The sequence below is a fragment of the Myotis daubentonii genome, chromosome 5 (assembly GCF_963259705.1).
Source record: "Myotis daubentonii chromosome 5, mMyoDau2.1, whole genome shotgun sequence".
NCBI lineage: Eukaryota > Metazoa > Chordata > Mammalia > Chiroptera > Vespertilionidae > Myotis > Myotis daubentonii.
In genome coordinates, this window is record NC_081844.1 from 75,752,671 (window position 1) to 75,776,862 (window position 24,192).

General features: G+C 37.2%; 1 protein-coding gene across 19 annotated transcripts in view; it reads right to left on the reverse strand.

The window, feature by feature from the left end:
• Window positions 1-24,192, reverse strand: part of RAPGEF6 (Rap guanine nucleotide exchange factor 6) — a 205,622-nt gene that overhangs the window by 29,141 nt on the left and 152,289 nt on the right. For 16 of the 19 annotated variants that reach the window (XM_059698295.1, XM_059698292.1, XM_059698290.1 and 13 more), the window contains 4 exons: window positions 23,291-23,531; window positions 22,361-22,744; window positions 11,456-11,667; window positions 6,102-6,225 (listed from right to left, as the gene is read on the reverse strand). In XM_059698295.1, the coding sequence (XP_059554278.1) occupies window positions 6,102-6,225; window positions 11,456-11,667; window positions 22,361-22,744; window positions 23,291-23,531 (961 nt within the window). Of the gene's footprint in view, window positions 1-2,438; window positions 2,463-6,101; window positions 6,226-11,455; window positions 11,668-22,360; window positions 22,745-23,290; window positions 23,532-24,192 lie in introns of all 19 variants that reach the window. The other 3 variants (XM_059698301.1, XM_059698291.1, XM_059698286.1) reach the window with 1 other exon arrangement.

Sequence of the window (24,192 nt, forward strand, 5' to 3'; positions counted from 1 at the left end):
AAGTTTAAAACAGACACTAAAATACTAGTGTTTTCATTGTAAATTAAGAGAAACAAAGTTGTAAATGTGTTATATATTTTCTCTTTCAGAATTTTAAGATCTTTGAAATAGGGTGTGTCTTACATTTTGATGGCAACTTTCAATTGCTATTGGTTAGGCAGAAACTGTGACATAGTTGTGACCAATTATACTTGCAGAAAACTTCAAAGCTTGCAGAATGGTTTGGAGGAAAATCCAGTGACATTAGTGAATTACTCTATTAACCCAGGAACCAAATGATTTTAAGGAGGTAGTGAATCTGACAAGTCCGAAAGCAGTCATTAGAAGGAGACTAGCTGTATTTGCAAAGCCAGCCTAACAGCAGTAGCTTTTACCTCTTTTATGACTTGTTTAAAAAAATGTTGCATTACTAACACATTTGATGGCAACACTGTTTGGGGGGGAAAAAAAATCCAGAAACTAATAACTCTAAAAGTGATTTAGAAGATGTATATTCTTAATATGAAGAAGTTTTAGAAAGACAACCAATTTAATTTGCTTATATTCCTTTTTATGAATATAAAAGACTGTTATGTGATAAAAATACATACTTAAGTTTATATAAGAGCTCTTTTATCAAGTATAAGTTTAATGGTACCTAAAATAATTGTGTCCAACAATTAATGTCTTAGATTCAAAGAAATGCAGTTAAATCAAGCCCCATAATTTAGAAGCACATTTTAATACAAATATTTAATACTTTTATCTTAGTTGACATTGACACACATGCACACACACACACACAACAAATCAAACATACATACAACATTTCTAATAAATGAAAACACTGTGATAAATTGACAATAAAATGTCTTCTACTTCCAAAACAGAAAATGCTCTGATGCAAAGGTGTAAATACCTAGTGTCTGCTTGCATCATATAGTAAAGCTGAATCATCAGTGAATGTGGTGCATAAAGCATTCAAACACCCCAAATTCCCACTATGATATACTGACCAAGTCCTCCTCTTCATAACAGTAATGCCAGAATTCAATATCTATTATCAGTGAGAAGAACCAGAAAAGACCAATGCATAAATGTATAATACAGAAGAAAACACATGAGCAACACACAAAGAAGGGAGGAAAAGGCAGAAGAAAATTCAAGTTTACCAAACTTCAACAGAAAACAAGACCACAAACAAGACAGGACTCAAGTAAGTGGCTTATCAAAAATTCTCCTAACATGTAATAAAAACATCTAACTTCATGATTCATTATAATCTTAAATTAATGAAATTCTTCTTATGCAATCCTTTCATCTACAAACACTATCTCTTTTTCTTTTTTTAAAAAATATATATCTTTATTGATTTCAGAGAGGAAGAGAGAGGAAAGAGAGAAACATCAATGATGAGAGAGAATCATTGATTGGTTGCCTCCTGCATGTCCCCTACTGGGGATCGAGCCCGCAACCCAGGCATGTGCCCTTGGCCGTAATCGAACCTGGGACCCTTCAGTCCACAGGCTGACGCTCTATCCACTGAGCCAAACCAGTTAGGGCCACCATCTCTTTCTTCATCAAAAAACAAAAGGACTACATAAAATGTTTTATTAGATCCTAAAAATTCTATTCTAAATAGTTATCTAGCTACGTATAGGCAGAGATCTGAACTTACTTGAACAAAAGGTGGCAGTTTCTGATTCTATTATAGTTTTAAGGGAGATAAGGGAATCTTTAAAAGTAGGAGAAATTTAAAATAAAATTCAAACAATGCTGTAACTTTCATGGTATTACAAGATCTGAGGAATTAAAGTCATCTTCTATTTCAATTATTTACTAACTCAATTTTATAGTATAGTTAGGATAAGGACTGTCTCTTTTTGGAAAACTGATGTCAAAACTTAACCTTTATAACCAAATCTCTTATCCATTTTTATACTTACATATTTATTTTTATAAAACATGACATTTGAATAAAAGAAAATGGTGTGGACTCTGGAACCAGATTACCTAGGTTTGGATCCACCACTAGTGAGTTGTAAGGATTTGGACAACTTTAACTTCCCTGTCCGTACCATGGGAATAACAGTATTCATCTCATAGCATGGTTTGAATAATTAAATAATTCATATAACGTGCTTAGAACAATGTATGGCAAATAGTAAGCACACAATAAGTATTTCCTATCATCATTATCATCATCATCATCATCATCATCATCATCATCATTAACAAAAGAAAGGGACTTTTGGAACGTCAATAATAAAAAAGTAAAAAAAATAAAAGCTAGTTCTATCACTGCTTTCACCTAGTTAGCAAAAGGCATTTGTCAGGAATGTAGGCTGACAGGGTTAATAGGACGCATGCTCTTTTATGTGCGTGCATTAATGAGAAGGATGAGTATATGTTAAGAGTTGCACAACCTTCATTCCAGTTGCATTCATCTCTACACTTACCCCAGACTCCGCCACCTCTTCTTCCTGTAAGCAAGAGCCACAAACATTGAAGCATGTGTGTGAAAGGAAAGCACAGAAAAAAGACAACAGGTGAGACCAGAAAAACTCTGAAGACAGAACAGAACAGAAACATTTACTAGGAAAAATGGCAGCTTAGCAGTAACATGTCTTTAATGGAATGCAGAGGAATAATGATAGGTACTAAAAGTCAAAAACCCCTACAATATTTTAAAAATATGCTTTTAAACCAATTCTATTTTAAACCTAATTCATCTAGAGGCTTATGTTAATAAGAAGCTTAAGGGAAAACATTTATTTACTAAAATTGAAAAACCTAGGTATTTAGGGAAAACCTTAAATTGTGGAATAGAACTTTTAAATATTTTTTAGAGAGCATTTTTGAGCCACTTATTTAAATGACAGGATGAAATGTTAAGATTTATAATTTCACTTTTAAGTGCAGAAATTTCTCTGACAAGTTCAACAACATTCAAATTTTTTAAGAAATTTAAACCAGGAAATTCAACCTAAAAAGTAAAAATATATCAAAATTTTTATTATATTGTATATCCTTATAGTACAATTGGATTGAATAAAGGCAGTTTTAAAATTATTATTCTCTCTTTTAATATATTTTATTGATTTTTTACAGAGAGGAAGGGAGAGGGATAGAGAGTTAGAAACATTGATGAGAGAGAAACATCGATCAGCTGCCTCCTGCACACTCCCTACTGGGGATGTGGCCGCAACCAAGGTACATGCCCTTGACCAGAATCGAACCTGGGAACCTTGAGTCCACAGGCTGACGCTCTATCCACTGAGCCAAACTGGTTAGGGCTAAAATTTTTATTCTTATTTATTTAGCCTGATGCACAAAGATTCATGCAAGAATGGGCCTTCCTTCCTCCAGCTTTCTGCCTTTCCCCCTTAGCTCTAGCCCAGAGCTGCTTTTCTGCCTTCCCATGCTGCCCAGAGGCCTGGAGCAGCTGGGGCGGGGCAGAAGGCCTGTGTCCCAACCCGCCCCCAGCCACTTGGCACCTGCATATGCAAATTAACCCGGCTTCTTTGTTGGGTTAATTTGCATACTCACTCCTGACTGGCTGATAGGCGTCACAAAGGTACAATCAATTTGCATCTTTCTCTTTTATTAGTGTAGACTAGGGGCCCGGTGCACGAAATTCAAGCACTGTGTGTGTGTGTGTGTGTGTGTGTGTGTGTGTGTGTGTGTGTGGCGCGGGAGGGGAGTGTCCCTCAGCCCAGCCTGCCCCCTCTCACATACTGGGAGCCCTCAGGCGTTGACCCCCATCACCCTCCAATCGCAGGATCGGCCCCTTGCCCAGGCCTGACGCCTCTGGCCTAGGCGTCCGGCCCGGGCAGCGGGGACCTGCAGTGGCAGCGGGGGGCGCCGCGATTGCGTGGGCTCCGTCCCTGCCCCTGCAGGATGCCTCTGGCTGAGGCGTCCGGCCCGGGCAGCGGGGACCCACAGCTGCAGCGGCCCCGCGATCGTGGGCTTCGCTTTAGGCCCAGGCAAGGGGCCCCTAGCTCCTGGGACTGCCAGCTTCGACCATGCCCAGCTCCCATCGCTGGCTCCACCCCTACTTCCTGCTATCACTGGCCAGGGCGGAAAAGGCACCTGATTCTCCAATCATGGCTGGGGGTCAGGGCAAAGGCGGCCCCAGGGCCGCCTTTGCCCTGCCCCCCAGCTCTTAGCTCCCCCCTGGGTTTCCGATCACTGTCAGTGGCAGGGGGCTTCTTCCTGCATCCCCTTTTGCCTCCCTGCACTGTGCCTACATATGCAAATTAACCGCCATCTTGTTGACAGTTAACTGCCAATCTTAGTTGGCAGTTAATTTGCATATAGCCCTGATTAGCCAATGAAAAGGGTATAGTCGTACGCCAATTACCATTTTTCTCTTTTATTAGTGTTGATATTTTTGTGCTCCTCCCAATCCCCCACTGGCCTTAGTGCACCGAATGAGTTCTAGTGTGGGCAGTCCAAGATTGTTTTTCAGACAGTAAATTGATTACTGTTAAAATGAAGGGGTTACTTTGTCCACACTACGTAATATGCACCACCAAAATGGACAATTATTTGTTTAAGAAAAATAGTACATTTTAGTACTGGATGACAAAACTGACTCAGGAAAAGCTCAGTGCAATCTAATTATAAATGTTTCACTTTCTTCTATACTATATTCCATTTAGCCCAGGCTATTCCCAAGAAAATAGCTGAGTTTATTAATTTCTTCTTTCAGGTTTTCATTCTTTGTTCATTTCTGAAGCATAGTATATGCTGTACTTAGTATATTATTAACTGGTCTGGCAGAGTTGCAGATTCATTATGTCTTCAGGAGCCATAGTGCTAACATGTATGAGAGTAAATGAAGGCCCATGTAAGACAACATGCAGTGGTGGGGCCACTGTACAGGGGCATGCTACAACAAAACTTACCCGCCTCTAGATTTGCTTTGGTCCCTGTTCCTTACTGTTTTCTGCTTACACACTGCTAAGCAATCACATCTCTCATTACAGTTAGTGATTCACAGGGGAAATCTGACACCCTTCCTCCATAGCTTGAGAATCTCTTAACTAAATCAACCAACCACCAGAGCAACTACTTACAAAAACAAAGGCCTCTGAACAGTAATTTAAATAAAATAAAACAAAACAAAAGAACCAATCCTGACACACACTAATTCTGTTTGGTTATAAAAATTCCATTTCTGATTTTTAAAGAACCAAATATTTTTGTTTTCTTACTAAACTGTATTTATTAAGTCAAAGGAATTGTGTCTGCCTCTGTAAATATTTCCTTTCTAAAGCTCTTTATGTACTGAAGTTACCCATACACATAGGCCCAGAGGAAAATTAGGTCAAAAATTAAACCTCTACTGTTTATTCTGAAAATTATAAAAATTACTGGGAATAGCTTAACAACATACTTTATGTTTAAGTTCCATAGAATTTGAGGAAGTCTTTGTTGTTACATTAAAAATCAGTTCTACAAGGCATTTTTAGAAGATAAGTTTAATATGGACGACTACTACTACTAAAATAATATTTTCCATTTTTATTAAAGAAGGAACATGTTTAAGTCTGCACTTTCTAAATTCTGTTTAAAGAACTTACACATAAATAAAAAGGAATACCATGACTTGAGAAAAAGAATGTATTTTAGAAGAATAAAGTATGACTTAGCTGGAACTAGAACTAAAAAATATTCAGTAAAAATAAAAGACATATGCACATTAATATTTTACAAATTAGGTTAGAAATCAGATGAAAGCATTTGTCCTTTGTGGTAACTTCAGTAAAAATCAGCAACTTAAAATTAGGTTAGCTAATATTTTAGGTAACAATAACAATACAGAACTATCCATGTGCTTAAAAATGTAATGCAGAACTAGGGTTCAAATCTTAGAAAATTATGTAATCCTGGGCATTATTACCTAACTCTCTTAACTTCAGTTTCTTCATATGTAAAAGGAAGGTCAATATTACCTACCTTTAAAGGTTACTGTGATAAATGATTACTTTGAGATTGTATAAAGCACCTTGTACAGCATACAACAATGGTAAATCATTAAAAAATGACATATTATTATTTTGAATATATCACTTTTGATGCCACTCTATAACACTTTACACACTTCACTACCATACCTCTGTCGGAACATCATAGCTGGGTCCATGTTAGCAGAAGTCATCCTAACAACTTGACGGATTTCCTTGGCAATCATTCTTAGCTTCTCAAAATTTACTAAACCATCTACTTTGGAGTCATTTCCTATGGAATAAAAGTAAAAGTTTATAATTTTCAAAATTAAAGTATCTATATAAAGGTAGCAGAAGCCAATTTATTATTCTTGGGGGTTTAAATAACTTTCTCAAAATGTCACTCTTATTTTTTAAAATTGATAAACCATAGATGGTTCAACCCTGCTCCCAGGGAATGAGCTATAGGGAGGAATTGTATTTCTAGGGAGAGTAACAATTATGAAGTGACAACAGCATAGCTTCTAAAACCAATTCCATTATGTTATAGGCACACTAGTAAAATGAGCAGCTCCTCAAATCGAACTCTCCAGTTGCTCAGCCCACTCTCAGGCAGGTAACAGCATTTTCTCTTTTGGGCAGTGAACTTTTTAACTAGAGGTCAGAAAGAATGAGCTTTGGGCTTAATTAACCCAGTGAGTTTTCTCTGGTTTACAATACTTGGAAAACCGTTAAATGAGTTGTTAACATTTAAGAAGTAGAAGATATCCCATGAAAACAAGAATTTCTGCCTTCTCTTGAAGATAAAAAAGGGAAAGGATTAGATGAGAGATTAAATAATAGTAGGTCTGTTTTCCCAAATGGCAATAATTAGTTAAAATTAAGAGGTGGCTGGCTCACAAGGATAAACAGTTTTTAGTCTGCCCTTCATTTTGCCTCTCCCAGAACTCGAATTTACAATCATGTCTTTAATCATTTAATACAAATTTGCTCATTTATAAGCTTCATAATTTTTGTTTCTGTACTGTTAAGTAGTTCTTCGAGAATAATTCACATAACTTTCAAAATGGTTTACTTTTCTTTGAAAAGAGTAGGTAGAAGACCAGACTAAAAGCTCATTTGTTGGCTCGCCCAGTTCAAACCACAAGGCAAAAAGTATGTTTAAAGAGCCATCTGTCTACAGCAGTGTTGTTGTTTTTTCACACTTGTCTTTTCTTATTTTTAAATGTATTTTTATTGATTTCAGAGAAAAAGGAAGAGGAAGAGAGAGATCACCCCCCACTGGGGATCAAGTCTGCAACCCGGGCATGTGCCCTTGACCGGAATTGGACCTGGGACCCCTTAGTCCGCAGGCCAACGTTCTATCCACTGAGCCAAACCAGCTAGGGCTCACATCTGTCTTTAACAGTTAGCATAACCCCACTTATCTCCCGTGGCAGCCCTTGAGGTGCCACTGTCCGTGAAGACAAGTTTGAGAGCCATATAGGTCTGGAAGTGGCCCCCTGTCTCATAGTAAACAGCACCTATACATTGGACATACACATTGTTCAGGGTTTCAATATGAGATGGAAACAAAATAATCTCCAAAAGTGCTTTCAAGTCACCTAAATATATTTTGAGGGAGCATGTCAAAGCATCAAAAGATCTTATGAAAAAGGAGTGATAATGAAGGGGGGGGGCAGTAAAATTAGGTAGTGTGAACAACACTTTTGCTGAGAAATATTAGAAAATTTGGATAAAAGCTGAAAATAAATGTTTTAAGGCATCAAAAGATATTCAGGCTGTGAAGATCTGAACGAATGAAGATCTGGGGCAGGTTTAGCATTTCCCATCTGCTGATTTCAGTAAAGGGGGATGCTGAGCTGCAAAACTGAGGAGTGCCACCCTGTCTTTTGCGGTTGGAGGAAATAACAAGTCCAGGTAAGCCTCCAATGCTTTGGGTTGAGATCCTGAAGGGCTATATTTTGGGGACTAAGAATGAACTGAATGTAGACTGGAGTAAAAGTTCAATGTTAAACTATCTCAAAATGTGAAAATGAAGTAATTTTGTATTGCTAGACCCCCTAGCAGCCTGGCAGAAGCAAGGTATCAATTCTCTCTGGAGGAATGAAACATCATCTGAAACCAGATTATTTCTGTAATTTTTTAATACACAACATTTATTTGGTCAAAAATAACCAGGGCCATCAGGACAAAAGATAACATAATTAAAATAAAAAGGACAACAGAAAGGGACCCACACAGGATCCAGATTATGGAGTTAATAGTGATAGACTTAAAATAACTATATTGAATATGTGTAAAGATATAAAAACAACAACACTGAGAACTCTGGCAGAGATCCAGAAGATGAAAAAATAAATTTGTAAACTGGAAAACTGGAAAAACACACACAGGGTAATTAGGAACTCACTGATAAATTTAACAGTAAATTAGACATAGCTAAAAAGAGTATTAATTAACTGGACAGCAGGTTGGAAGAAAATATCCAGAATAAAGCATGGTGAGACAGAAAGAAGAGAAATACATAAAACAGTATATGAGATAATAGGGGCAGTAACCAGGTCTAACAGAAGTGAAATAAAAATCCCTAAAAGAAAACTCAGGAGGACAATAAAAAACTTGAAGACAGAATGAGAGGATTTTTCAAAACTGATGAAAAATATCAAAATGCAGGTTTCAGGATCTTTTATAAACAAGTCAGAATGAAAACAAAACCAAAATCCCACACCTAATCACATTATAGCAAAAGTAGAGAAGAACACTATAAAGCAGCTATGGGCAAAAGAGCAGAATACAGTCAAAGAAACAGCAAGTAAGACTGACAACTGACTTCTTAACATTAACAATGGGAGCCAGAAGACGGAATGTTATCTCACCAAAATTATGCCTTAAGTATGAATATGAAGTAAATATATTTTCAGATAAACAAAAACTAAGATATTTCATCACCATCAGACTTGAACTTAAGGTAATAATAAACAGCTTTCTATAGGGGAAAAAAATCCCCTATCAATATGGAAGCTTTGAAATGCAGAAAAGAATGAAAAATAGTAACACATCATCGTTGTACGGGTAAAGCTAAATAAATACTGACTTTACTAAACAATGGTAGTATCATGTAGGACTTAAGGGCATGGCAACAAATGCATATAATTTAGAGGTGAGTAAATAAAATTTAAATGGTCTAAGTTCTTTGTATTGCCTGACACACAGAAAAGTACTAATGAATATTAAACTAACTAATATCAGTAAGTAGAAATACTATGTCTAGTGTAACACCAGCAAAATAGTAAAATAGGGCACTGATTTTCAAACTTTTCCATCTCACGACTCACATAAACTAATTACTAAAATTCTGTAGACATACCAAAATATATATTTTTGCTGACCTGAAAAAAAGGTATAATTTTGATATATTCACACCAGAAAGCTATTATTGGCTTTTATCATTTTTTAAATATGACAATCTAAGGGAAAAGAGGTCAGGTACTGCATGTTTTAAAAATTTTGCAGCACAATGGTTGAAAATTGCTGAAATAGTGTATAGTTAGCTAGTTTATGGAGTACGACAAATACCATGCAAATAAAACCCCCAAACCCCACCAAAACAAAATAAAACAAAATAACCCACAAAAAACCCCCACAACAATTCAGGAAGACTTTGGATGAAACATATGGTAAAAGATAAACAAATCAGGCTTTTAAAACTAGGAACTTGCTGTTCACCAAAAGAAACCTTAAGACAATTTGTCTCATACCCAGGGTTTATAAAAAAAATTCTTAAACATTTTATTTAACAGCTGACTACCTAATAAAAAAACTGGCAAGAAACCCAAATTGACAATTGACAAGAGGACAAATAAATATATAAAAGGGTGCTCTTCCTCATTATAATAAGGAAAATGCAAATTAAACCACACTACTGTTGAATAGGTAAAAAACAAAAATAAATTTACCATGTGTGGTAAGGATGAGGAACAATGAGAACTCTAACAACATTGGCAGTGTTCCACTTGACTAGATAATGTCAAAATGTTTTCTATAGTTGGTTATACAAATATCAGGACTCATAAATCCCACACAACTTATATCAAACAAAAATGCATGTTCTCTGAGAGATATATATGCAAGGATATGTGCAAAAATAGCAAAATTAATCATAACAGGTGAACAGTGGAGACCATCAAATGCTCATCAACAAAACGGATAAATCCACTACATTGCATTCATGTAAGGGAATACTAAATAGTTTTGAAAATGAAGTATAAACACACTAAAAAACATGTAAAGATCTCCCAAATCTGTAATGTTGACCAATTTGAGCCAAAAAACAAATCAAACCAAAACATAACAAGACAAACATACCCTATGGTTCTATTTTATAGAGAGTTCAAGAACAAGTAAAACTACACCACAATATTCAAAGTCAGAAGAGTAGTGATCTTTGGGGAAGGGGATGTGGATGGTAATTGGGAAGGGGCACATATGGGGCTCCTGGGAGGCTGGCAATGTTTTTATTTTTTGGCCTGGATGTTGGTTACATGGTGTTTCTGTAAACGTATTTACTTGTTTTGGACACTTTTCTGTTTGTGGTGAGTCATTAAAAAAAAGTTTAAAATATTTTACTAAACAAAACAAATATGTTCAAATGTCTGATCTTGGTGTAAGTGAAGTTTATGTTTAAATGAAGAGGGTAGATATCTAAATTTGTTCTTTTCAATGATGTGGGTTTTGGATTCCTAAAATTTGCTGCATTTAACTGGGTAAACTTTAGTGATATATATTATGCTGAAAAGATATCCTATATAATAAAAGGCTAATATGAAAATAGGCCAAACGGGGAACAACTGAACCGGTCTCTATGACATGCACTGACCACCACCAGGGGGCATGTGCGGAACATGCCGGAAGTTGGCTGTGGCGGGATGGTGGAGCAGGTGAGCAGGAGTGCCAGACCAAGGTGGGGCGCCCATCGCTGTCCTTCTCAGCACTTGTACCTGCTGCCGGTGCCAGCCCCGCTCACACCCGCTGCTGGCACCAGAGCCGCCGCTCACACCCACTGCCAGCGCCTGCCCCACTTGCACCTGCAGCCGGTGCCCGGCGCCAGTCCCCATCACTCGGTGCCACCAGAAGGTGCAAGTGATGGCTGCCGGCCCTGATCGCCCGAGGTCTTCTCCACCTCCCCCTGCTCCTGAGGGGCAATTGGGGCAGTAGCTACTGCTTGCACCCACTGCTGGTGCCGGCCCCTATCGCTCCATGCTGTCACCACGTAGGATGGCGGTGGCGGGAGCAGAGCTGCTGGCAGACAGAGGACTGGGGGCCGTGGTGGGAGGAGCCAGGTGGGGGCGCGGAGGATGGGCCAAGATCTGCCCCTGTGCCTACCACAGCCTCACAGCCCACAGTTCCTTTCAATGTGCACGAATTTGTGCACTGGGCCCCTAGTATTTGATATAATAAATCACAATTCTCTAAAATCAGCTGAAGTTAAACATGCTAATTTTCAAATAACTTTTAAATACCTTCATGTAGAAATGTCATATCTTTCTTGACAACGGGGAAGAGTGGAATAATTGGAGGCTGCATGCTTTGACTACTAAGAATATTTCTATACTTGGCCATGTTTCTAGATGGATCAAAAAGGTCTTGCAGATCTTGCAGGTGTTTCTCATACTTGCTTGGTAACTTTTCCCAAGTACCTTTGAGTCGTGCTACAGATGCCAGGTTCAAGCCACTGCCAAGGATGAGAATAAAAACATTAAAAAGAGATCTGGGTAAGACAAAGGACTCAGGCAGATAAAGTGCATAAACCATGTTTCTCTAATAAATCTAAAATAAGCAGGGCCATATTTCAATGTGTTGAAATGAACAGAGAGAACCATAAAATAAATAAATAAAAAGGATTCCTTGATCATAAAACAGGAAAATCCTCTTTCAGAGAAACTACATTACTTACCTATAGTTGTATACCTATAGCCTTTACCTTATAGTTTACATGCTAATAGGCAAATAATAATTCCATAAAACACACATTTAACTTTAAAATAAATCAAGTATCACAATATTATTTGTTTTACTTAGAAATAACTTTATGGAGATACTATCTATTTGTGAGTGGTTTAAGTAATGCTGAGCACAACTGTTATATGAGTGAGGTAATTCTGGGGCTGAGGCAATCTTCCTTCTCTGAGATTTTGTACACTAATGTCCCTGACTGCATTATTTCCATATCCCTAGGTTCTCATCCCCCCCCTCCCCCAGGGCTTCTATATATTCAATGTCTCGGTTCTACAGGATTTAAAACACACTCAGATAGCCCTAACTTGAAAAATAATTCATGCCAATTAGGCTTCAACTCTTCCCTATCCCTTTACTTCTATACTAATATCCCATAGGTAGGCTGTCACATGAATAGCACATAAACAGTGTCTCAATTTTCTCACTAGTAATCCCACTTTTATTCTAAGCCACCTGACTTTCAATCATACCCTTTTATTTAAAATATTCTCTTGTGTTATTTTGAGATGTGACGATATCTTTGTTCCCTTTGTTTCTCAGAAATCATTCCAATCAACTACAAAAAATGAATAACAATGCAAATTTCATTTCCAACAAAATAAGTAGGTATCTGTAACTCCTAAACCCATTAGAAAGGATGACAAAGAATAGTCAAGGTCAAATCAGAAGTATGCGAAATACTGAAAAAATGATGTCACAGCTGAAGATCTCAATGAAAGCTGATAAAGCACAGTTCTCCAAAGCATGTAATCACCCTGAAGGCAAAAACAGCAACCTCTTATTTGATACAACACAACAGAGACCATAGGCTGACAGAATTAGGCAGGGGCTAGACTCTGTTCTTTATGACGAGGGAGTGTCAGGGAAAATAAGATGATAACAGTACACACAGTAATAGAACATCATGGTGAGAAGCAATTTAACAGTGAGACAGGATAGAAGGGAGAAACTCTTAGTTATAAACAGCCCAAAGGTGCCAATCTTTATTTGCTGAAAAGAAGTAAAAAGTAAAACTATTCACATACAAGTTCAATTCCTGCTAGCCTCTAATACTACCCTGGCTCCTCTCCCACAGGAACCTCCTGCAAATAGTTGGTATAAGAAAACTCATGTCATTTAAAAAGAAGGAATGAACACAGGATCTATAACAAGCTGCCACAAAGAAAAAAAATATTTTAAAAAACAAAGCAAAACAATGTTGCCAACAATTAAATAAAAACTGGGAGTAATTAACAACCTAGCCATGATTTCAAATGATTTTACAAAGTAAGTAAAGAGCTTAATGCAGTGATATCAGAGTTTAGAAAAAACATGGTAAGAGAAGTTGATAAAAAAGTAAAGTTCAGAAAAAAAGGGAAGAAAAAATAAAACAAACAGAGAAATGAAGGCCACATTGGAACCTACATAAACAAAAAATGACACTGCTAAAAAACATGCAAGTGACATGGAAAAAACAATTAATAAAAGCAATCAATTGAAATGTACAGTTGGAAAGGATGAAAGACAACAGATATGGAAGACAAAGCAGCTCTAAAATCTCTGTAAGTGGTATCCTTGAAGAAGAAAACAAAAATAATGGAACTGAAAAAAGAAAACATTTAAAGGTAAAATTTGAAGAAACATTCCAGAAACAAAAGAATTGAATCTACAGATTGAATAGACAGCACAGTTCCAGAGAACCTAGTATAGAACTAAAAAGATGAAAAGGTAAATGACTTTAGAGATACATAAAGAATCTGGGAAGTAACCTCAGAAACTTAAACAGCTATATAAAATGCTAGTTGTGGAGCCAATGTCTATGAAGTTTCCAAGAAATAACATTTGAGAAAAGAATTTTAAAGCTAGACAAACTAAAAACTGAAGTTCAAAGGCAACAGAAAGGCGCTTGAATATACTCAGAAAATATAATTCCCACAAACTTCAACCAAGAGACAATTGGACAAAGTGATGTCAGCATCACGGCAGCATAAGATGTCCCTCATTTTATTCTCCCACCCCAACAACAAAAATGAGGCATATATCCATGAACAAAAGTACCTCTGATGGAGTTGTGGGACCATACTCCAAGGGATCTGGGAGGAGCCTCAATCACAGGTGTATCGGATAATAGGTAGCTAAGCTTTGGTACAGGTTTGGGAGTGTCCTACAGGAGATTGGGAGTGTTCTAGCCTCTCTCAGCTGTGGTCTGAGAATATCTGCAAAACACTGACTTGGGGAGTCACCTACAGCCAAGAGAGCCTTGTGAAAATCCAGGTTTCCGGAGGAGAATTTCCAACATTTGGTTGGAGTAAATCAAAACAAAAACAAAACAAAAAGAGCTTGGATGCACTAAAGGAGGTAAAAAGAACAATTTGACTTTACTGGCATCATTCCACCCTGCACTACTTAGGGCTAAACTAGATGGCTCATGGTTTCTCCCATGGGGTAAAGGGAAAGCCAATGAGTGAATGCTTGGTTTCCTTAGCTGTGTGGGACAATGCCAAGGCCACTGATTTCTCTCTCACAGAGTCCAAATCATTAAAGTGAAAGCTCCATTACTGAGGGGAAGGTGCAGATCGGGTGTGTGGAATATGAGATTCCTGGAAGGTGTTACAGGGATGCAGTTCCTGCTGACTGCTTCTGGACTACAACAGGAAGCCCACCCAGGAGACAAAGGGAACACCTCACCTACAGATCCCTCCCATGGGCACCTGCAGTGCACCTGTACCAAACCCATACCTCCCCCTGCTCTGCTGCTGACTCCCTGTGTAGGGTCCTGAGACCAAGCTCTCTGGTAGAGGGAGCATATGCAGGTGTCTGCAGGCAAAGGAGAAACCACAAACGGCTACCATCAAGAAAACAAAAGAGACGCTACCAGCAACGGACATGATGTGTTATAGGATTGAGAGAAGACACAAGCTTCATAATTCTGCCACAAGAAAAAGCAGGAAGCATAGAGCAGGTGTGTTCATACAACACCTGGGAAAGCCTCAAAGCTATAGGAAGGTTGCCCTAGCCAGTTTGGCTCAGTGTATAGAGTGTTGGCCTGAGGACCAAAGGGTTCTGGTTTGATTCCGGTCAAGGGCATGTACCCTGGTTGCAAGCTCCTCCCCAGCCGGGACCCTGGTTGGGGCTCATGCAGGAGGCAACCAATCAATGTCTCTCACATCAATATTTCTCTCTCTTTGCCTCTCTCTTCCACTCTCCCTAAAAATCAATGGAAAAATATCCTTGGGAGAGGATTAACAACAACAAAACAATAAAATCTATAGCAAGGTTGATGAAAGGGCTTTTTTCCTTTTTTTTTTTTTCCACCTTGAAGACAATAAAAACTAAAGGAGGTAACTGCTATCTCAAATGCAAAAACAAACAAACAAAACAAAAATGCAAAACTCCAATAATCAAGAAAATATTACTTCACCAAAAGTTCACAATAATCTTCCAATAACTAAGCCCAGAACATGGAGATCTATGATTTACCTGGTAAAGAATTCAAAATAGTTGTTTTAAGGAAACTCAAATGAGCTACAAAAATATACACAGGTTAATTCAATAAAATTAGGAAAATAATACATACTCAAAATATAGAAAGCAAAAAAAACCCAAATAAATATCTAAAGCTGAAAAATTCAATGAAATTAAAAGTGTAATACAGAGCACTGGCACCAGGGTAGACCAAATAGAAGGAAGAATCAGTGAGACAGAGTTTAGGAACTTTGAAATAACCCAGTTTAAGGAAAAAAAATTAAAAAAAGAAAGAGTAAAGAAAGCCTACATGATCTAAAGAAAACCATAAAAAAAAAAAAATCAATATCCAAACCATTGGAGTTCTAGGAGAGAGAAGGAGGCAGAAAGTCTATTTAAAGATACTGAGCCAGACACCTAGAATAGGGACAAGGAGAAGACTGAAGGGGGATTTTTTCCTCAACACTTTCTCATACTGGCAAGGAAGGAAAGAAACTCATGTAAAATTTAGATACCGAACCATACTCCATGAGGAATGTGGAGGGAATCTTACTCAACATCTGGCGCCAGACAGGTAATCTGAAAGTGCAGGCCTCGCTGGAGCGAGAAATGGAAGTTTTCACCCAAAAGGTGTGGAAAACTCACCAAAAAAAAGTGAGGGGAATTCTACCTCACGCAATGCCCAGGTTCAACTCCAGAAGCCCGGGTCACAGGTTCAGCAGATTGTGCAGCAGAGAAAATACCCTTTTTATATCACCCACATCAGGGCTCACAGCATATTACCTGGCCCATTAACTAAGGGAAATGCACATGGTGATCAATTTGTTGCTTTATTAAAAGAGGCTTCAGAGTTCCATCAGCTTTTAAAAATCCCAACTTGAAAAACAAAAAAGGGGGATGATGGAGAAATCACCTACAGGTAGGCTGCACCTAGCTTTAATTACTCTAAATGTTTTCACTTGTGATGCTAATGGAAAGACACCTATGGAGCTACATTGGTGTCAGAATAAAAGGAACAGCCCAGAGACCACCTGGGGCATGGTAAAGTGAAGTATGGTAACAATTAATTCAGGTAAAAACTATAAGTTTCATATGTCTTAGAAGGCATATTTTTCCTTACATGGGTAGGACAGCACAGCTATCCCAAGTTCAGAGGGCTCCAGTTAGCATGTCAACTCAGTGTTCTGGAGACCCAAAACTGCCTAAGTGCCTAAGTTTAACCCAGGTCACTCAAGGGTTCTAGACCCAAAACTGTAATTTAGAAAACATGCCTAAGTTTAACCTAGGTCACCAAGGACTCTAGATAATGTGGTCATCCAAAACTGTAATTTAGATAGCATACTATTTCTGCTTCTTTAAATTTCTTCCTTATTTTTTTAAAACTAGGTTCCTCATTCCAAACCTTGAGACAGCCAGTTTAGAAAATTAAGTTGTCATGACCTAGTACAAAGAATATTGCTACATGGTATTATTCTACAAGTTTCATTAATAATTTTTGGTGCTTTACAACAGTATATTGTGCATTTATCCCAAACAAACTTACAAATTAATTCTTTGACATGAAGGGACTTATTCCTTTCCACTGTGAAGGGCCTCCTGGGGAAGGCACTTAAGCATTCCGTATTGACCTATCTTGATTTTTTTGCCAAGAGGATTCCAATTGTCTACAGCTGTTACCTGAGCTCTCCGTTCAAGCTGGGATCATGAAAAGCTGGTACCATGGATCTGTCTCTGGCCCAATGGCGTAAGCTGGGCCCTCTCTGGAGAAGAAACCTGGGTTCCCTATGATCAATGCCAGGGCCCCGCCAGCAGGGGAGGGGATCTAAAGGCAGTTGCTGGGCATGGAGGCCAGAGGGACATAGGTTAACAAGGAGACAGAACTGAACTTCACATCACTCTACTTGGCCCAGAGATGGTTAATAGTCAGAGACGGGTAAGACCCCACAGGGTGGGGTGAACTAAGACAGGCACAGCCGGGGGCCAGTAGGGGAAAACTTGGGGTTCAACAGAGGTGGGTCATAGATCCTCACCCCCCCGATGGTGCAGGGGCTTGAACACTCGCCCCTTCTGAGGAAGGTCTCCTGTCCCCATGGCTGCTTCTTGCTTCCCATGCCCAGCCCAGATCAGGAACCAAATAATAGAGGAGACTTGGTCCAGCTGAAAATGGTATCCAGAAAAACGAAGGCTTAGTTTAACAGACTACAAATTTAAATCTAGCCTAACAACAGGAATGCTGGGGCCTCCTCAAGGACGGAAAGTGATCCTTTCAAATAATATTTACAGTGTAAATTAAGATCATTGTTAGAATATTAAATTTGACAGAAAAATAGTTGTCAAGTTTTCAAATTAATTAAATTTGGCTAACTTGAAATAAGTAATTATTCATATAGTATTAACCAAAATTTTCATTTCTTGGTAAAATTGCTTAACATGCAATGAACCTAAAGAAGTCATATTTTTGTGCAAAAAAATAAAAATTTAAAGTTATCTAGAGTGCATTATAAAAATTTCCATAAGCCTCCTAATTAAATTAAAGAAGGGGGATTGTGGAAGAATACCATGTAAGGAAAAATATCCTGTAACTAAATTACATCTAGAAAAAAATTTTTTTTTCATTTTGTACTGATAACAGCAAGACACCCATGAAAAACATATGTGGTGTCATAATAAGCCAAAGGAAAATCATTTGGGCAAATATAAAAAGATTCCCCAAGTAAAATTTCCTTTATTAACCTTTGGTCGAGTATATGTTTGTATAGTTTCAGAGAACAACTCCAAGACCATGTGGATTCCTGCAACAAGAGATCCCGGAGAGAAACAGACCAGATTGCCTCAGCCACAAAGACAGGAGAGACAGTTCAGAGATGGAGATGGTGAAGACGCCTTGCCATGCTAGCAGTCAGCAGCTGTGCGGCGCTGCAGGGTGCCCAGGACCAAACCAGAGAGTACCGGAACTGCATTTGTCCACCATCCAGAACCAGCATTTCATTGCTGGCATGTACACATGAACTGTCGGATATTGAAACTTGGACTCAAAATGGTTGGACATTGATTTTGGGACCTAAACATTTTTTGTTCTTATATGTTTATTTCTGTTTTTTTAAGGAAAAATAATTGGGAGATGTGGGAAACTGCTTATTGCCTTCACTATCTGATAAGCATTGACAGAGAACCCCCCGAAGGCTGGGTGCCTTTGAAGCCCTAGCAAAGGTCAGAGGTAGGCGCCACCTCTGTTTGTCCAGACAGTGGTAGCTGAAACTGCTCCCCCATTTATTATTATGTAAATCCTTGCTGAAGGGCTAGTCTGCTTGTTACTAGGGGGTCACCTGCCTAAGGGCTATGGTATGGGTGCATCCCAGATCAATAAAAGCTTAATGAGGCCTAAACACAGAGGAAGTCCTTCGGGACTTGCAGCCTGTTCCCCAATATTGCAAAATTATCACCTGTGTTTTTCTCTCATTTTTCGTGTGGCTCCTCTTTCAGATACCAAACGCTACTCCACGCAGAACGTGGAGGGAGTCTTACTCGACAGTATCATAATGAATTTGATTTCCTTTTTACATGCTAGACTATGGAATATTGTTAAACTATTGACAGGATTGTCAGCTCAAGATGTGAAGTTTTATGCCACAACTGGTACAGTTTTAATTTAACAACTTGGTATAGAACAGCACTGGTGGATATTAGTTATACTAGAGAAATGAGGTTTCACTCTAACTGTTTCACTGATGATTGACTTCACGTTACATTTTCCCCATACCCAAGTAAGATATTATTAATAAGGGAAATTGGGTATGGTGTACATGCATATTATCTTCACAGTTTTCTGTAATATGGAACTATTCTAAAATAAAACATCTATAAAAAAAAAAAAAAAGTCTATTTAAAGAAATATGGCAGAAAACTTTCCAAACCAGAGAAGAGATCTGAATATCCAAGTTCAGGAAGCGAGATCACTCCATTATTTCAATCCAAAACAACTTCCTTCAAAACACATTATAATAAAACTGCCAAAAATCAAAGAAAGAGAGAGAATGCTAAAGGCAGTAAGAGAAAACGAATGGTAACCTATAAAGGAACCCCCATTAGACTATTAGCAGAATTCTTAGCAGAAATCATATAGGCCAGGAGAGAATGGGACAATACATTTGAAGTGCTGAAAAAAAAACCCGAAAACTACCAACCAAGAATAATCTGGCAAAACTATACTAGAGAAATAAAGCACTTTCCAGAAAAACAAAAGCTGAGAATTCATCAGCACTAGAATTGCCTTACAAGAAATGCTGAAAAGGGATCTTCAAATTGAAATGAAAACTAGTAGTAACGTGAAACCACATGAAAATATACAACACTTTGACAAAGGTAATAAAATTCTGCAAAATCTCAGTACTGTAATTTGAGGTGTGTTAACCACTCAACTAGAGTATGAAAGTTAAAGGACAAGATATCAATAACTATAGCTACTATATAAAAGGTAAATGTGACATTAAAAACATAAAATGGAAGTTAAAGGGTAGAGTTTTATAGGGTAGAGTTTTATATGTGATTGAAGTAATTAGCATTAAATACTGTTATAAATTGTTTTATGCAAGTTTCATGGCAACCACAAAGCAAAAACCTATAGTAGACTCACAAACGATAAAGAAAAGGGAATCAGAGCATGTGTATGTTACGTGTCATTAAGTCCACTCTGACTCCTGTGGGTATCTATGAATGAGTGATGTCTACAATATCCTGTCCTCAACAGCCCTGTTCAACTCCTGTATGTATTCTCATGCGTATGGCTTCTTTTATGGAGCCAATCCATCTCATATTTGGTTGTCTTCTTTTCCTGCTGCTTTCTAGTTTTACCAGCATTATTGTCTTTACCAAAAAACCCTGCCTTCGGGCCCCTGGCCGGTGTGGCACAGTTGGTTGAGCATCGCCTTGTGCACCAAAAGGTCACCAGTATGATCCCCAGGATCCCCAGTCAGGGTGTGTTCGGGAGGCAACTGATAGATGTTTCTCCCTCACGTCGATGGTTCTATCTCCCCCCTTCCTCTTTCTCTAAAATCAATAAAAACATATTAAAAAAAAAAAAAAGAACCCTGCCTTCTATGATGTGTCCCAAGAACACCACAACAAAAAATCATCAATTTACAACAAAACACAGCAAAAGAGTTGAGAAGGAACAAAAGAATTACAAAACAGCCATAAAATAAATAAATGAGATATAAAATGGAAGTAGTAAGTACTTACATGTCAACAATTACACTAAATGTAAATGGACTGAATTTTCCAATGAAAAGGCACAGAATGGTTGGATGGATAAAAAAAACAAGATCCAACTATATGTTGCTTACAAAAAAGTCACTTCAACTTAAAGGACACACAGAGGCTCAAAGTGAAGGGGATGGAAAAATATATTCCACATAAGTAGAAACCAAAAGAGAGCTGGGCTAGCTATATTTATGTCAGACAAAATAGACTTTAAGCCAAAAACGATAACAAGAGACAAACGGCCATTTACATTACATAATGATAAAAGGGTGAACTCTGCATGAAGACACAATAATTGTAAATATATGAGCATTCAACACTGGAGTGCCAAAATATATTCAGCAAATACTAACAGATCTGAAGGAAGAAATAGACAACAATACAATAATAGTGGGGGACTTTAATATCCCACTTTCAGCAATGAATAGGTCATATAGACAGAAAACTAGTAAGGAAACATTGACCCTATATCCATTACACTCCATCCAACATCAGTAGAATACATATTCTTCTCAAGCATGCACAGAACATTCTCTAGGATAGATCTGAAGATAAGCCACAAAAGAAAGCTTAATAAAGTTAAGACTGAAATCATACTTAGTATCTTTCCAAGCCACAATGGTGTGAAACTAGGCATTAACAAGAGGACAACTGGAAAATCTACAAATAAGTAGAAATTAACACACCCCTGAACCACCAATGTGCCGAAGAAGAAAACAAAAGGAAAATTTTAAAAAATCTCTAAACAAAGGAAAATAGATATACAACATAACAAAAGCTATGGGATGCTGCAAAAACAGTTCCAAAACAGAAGTTTATAGTGACAAACATCCATATTACAAAAAAAACACAAAGATCTTAAATAAACTACCTACTAATAACTTTACGCATCAAAGTACTGTAAAAAGAAGAAACTTATCCCAAAGTTAGGATAAAAAAGGAAATAAACATAGAATAGAAAAAAATAAAATAGAGGCCAGAAAAATGATAAAAAAGATCAATGAAACTAAGAACTGTTTTTTTTGAAATGACAAAATTGACAATGTTTAGCTAGACCAGCGATTTTCAGTTGGTGTGCCACAATTTTTAAAACATGCAATACCTGATTGTTTAGTCAGAGGCACAAACTTCTTTCCCCTCATATTATCAAATTAAAAAATGACAACAGCCAACATTACAATAGCCATCCATGTGAATGCATCAAAATTATACCTATTTTTTTTTTTTTTTTTGCCAGATCGGCAAAAAAAAAAAAAAATTATTTCTGGTGTGCCACAGAATTTTAGCAATTAGTTTATGTGTACCATGAGATGAAAAAGGTTGAAAATCACTGGGTTAGAGCATCAATACAATGCTGTGATCACAGTGAGGCAGGTACTGCAAGATGCACAGTATAGAAGTCTGATGATAAAAAGACCAAATGTTGGGCAGCACATATGCAAAGGGAGAAAAAGGAAGAAAAATGGGAAGCAATCATCCACACAGCCCACCTCCACCCCAAAAATGTTTAAGTAACAGAAAGATGGGAGAAACAAAGACAAAAAGCCAGTATCCCAAGAGTGGAAGATATATATTAGTCTTTACAATACTTTTAGTAAAAACCTATTTATTAAACTTTTTCTTTCCTAGCCATTAATACCTAAGCAGAAAACCAGCTTCATGTCTAATAGTATGACAAAATTGTACACATATTTGTACAAACTTACCTTATTATTGCAAACATGGAATTGAAGTTCTTACATTCTCGACAATGAAGTGCAATTTTAATAAAATGCTTAATAATCTTCATTCGTTTAAGCTGATTCGATTCGGTTAAGACCTCTGAGGCAACCCAGAATGTCTCTTGGTTTACAATGTTCTCAAACTCTTTCAAGTGAGTATTTCCTGTTTTGGAATTTAACTTAAAAAGGTCATCAATGTATTCGGTAGGCTCAATATTACGAAACAAATCAAAGTCCCTCATTGACAGCTGAGTGGCCAGCTCCACGGTACTGAGCTGCAGCATGGATAGCTGGCTTTCCTTAACTAGTTCTTGAGCATCTTCATCTGAACATAAGGTCTCTGTTTCCATGTTATTTTTTAAATAATACCTAAAAGGAAAAAATTGTTTTTTTATAATTTATTTTATACTTAAAGAGTACTTTCCCTCTTTATTGTCAAAACATTAAATTTTTTTTTTAAATTCCCACATATTCATAAAAGGATAACTACTTAGAAAATAAATTGTGAAAATTATGGCTTCTTTTGCCCAAAGTATGTATGGTCACATTGAAAACAAATTAATAAATTAATAAATCAGATACATGTAAAGATATGTATTATTTAGTTTCCTTCTCTGTATAAAATGGAGAGTGAACTACTTCAGTGTTTCTAAAACTTTATTTTAGAAAAAGAGCTAAAATATTTAACTGTCTTCCCTTTACTTTTTCCATGTTTGGATAGCCATTTTGAATACATTTCTAAAATTATGGAGATAAGAAAAGCTGGGGCCAAATATAAGAAATCCTACTTCAATTTTAGAGAGAACTCAGTGGCCCTAAGACATGATGTTTCTATTTAAAATATCTGTTTTAACATGGAATCTTCAAAAACACATCTAGAAATAAGTTACATTCACTAATAATAAGCACATTCACCTTCCATTGAGCTGAATTCTATCAGCTAATTTGGAAAATTGGTCCGGGAGTCTTCTCTGTTTTATGACACCCTCAGGAGTAACAGAAACTTCACAGAGAGAATATGTGTCAGATGCACCAGTCAAACCAAATTCATGAACAGCATGACAAACAACTTCTTTAGCTGTAGAGTCTTTACTGATGATAATGTAGCAACTTTGTTGATCTGCTTTAAAAACTCTTATAACTTGATCAGGAATATCTATATAAATTAAAAAATATGCCCTGTTATTTTCAGGAATATTACTTTTACCTGTTCAAAAAGCAATCTGGAACACAAAGATCCTTCTCAACAGTGAAATATACATTTCTATTTCAGATGAACAGAAATCACTGCTGCATTTGATTAATAAACGTATCTATCTTTTCAGGTGACAAAATACTAATACATGTTCACAGAAAAACATAAAGATAAAAATAAGGGACATACTATACATACAATTTGGAAGCCATAATTCTTTTTATTTATTTATAAACATTTTAATGTCATTTTTATATATTTTAATTATCCAAACCCCTAATGACATGCACACATTTCATTTTCTCTTCTCTTGTTGTGAACATACTATAACCACATCTGGGAAGGAAAGAGAGTTGTGTATCTTGCTAAACAGTGTAAAAAAGTCATACTCGTTAAAGCCACCCCCCCCCCCCCACGCCAACCCCCATGCAACCAACTGTTGTACAGTCATGTATGAGGGATTTGGGCATCATAAATGGGCACCTCCAGAATAGACCCCAAAAATGGGATTATTCAAAGGATTAAGACAAACCCTGATGAATTTGCCAATAAAAATACCAACTTGGAAAAAATGTCAGAGATAGAAGAATTCTCTGCACTAATATCAGCGTCAATGTAAATC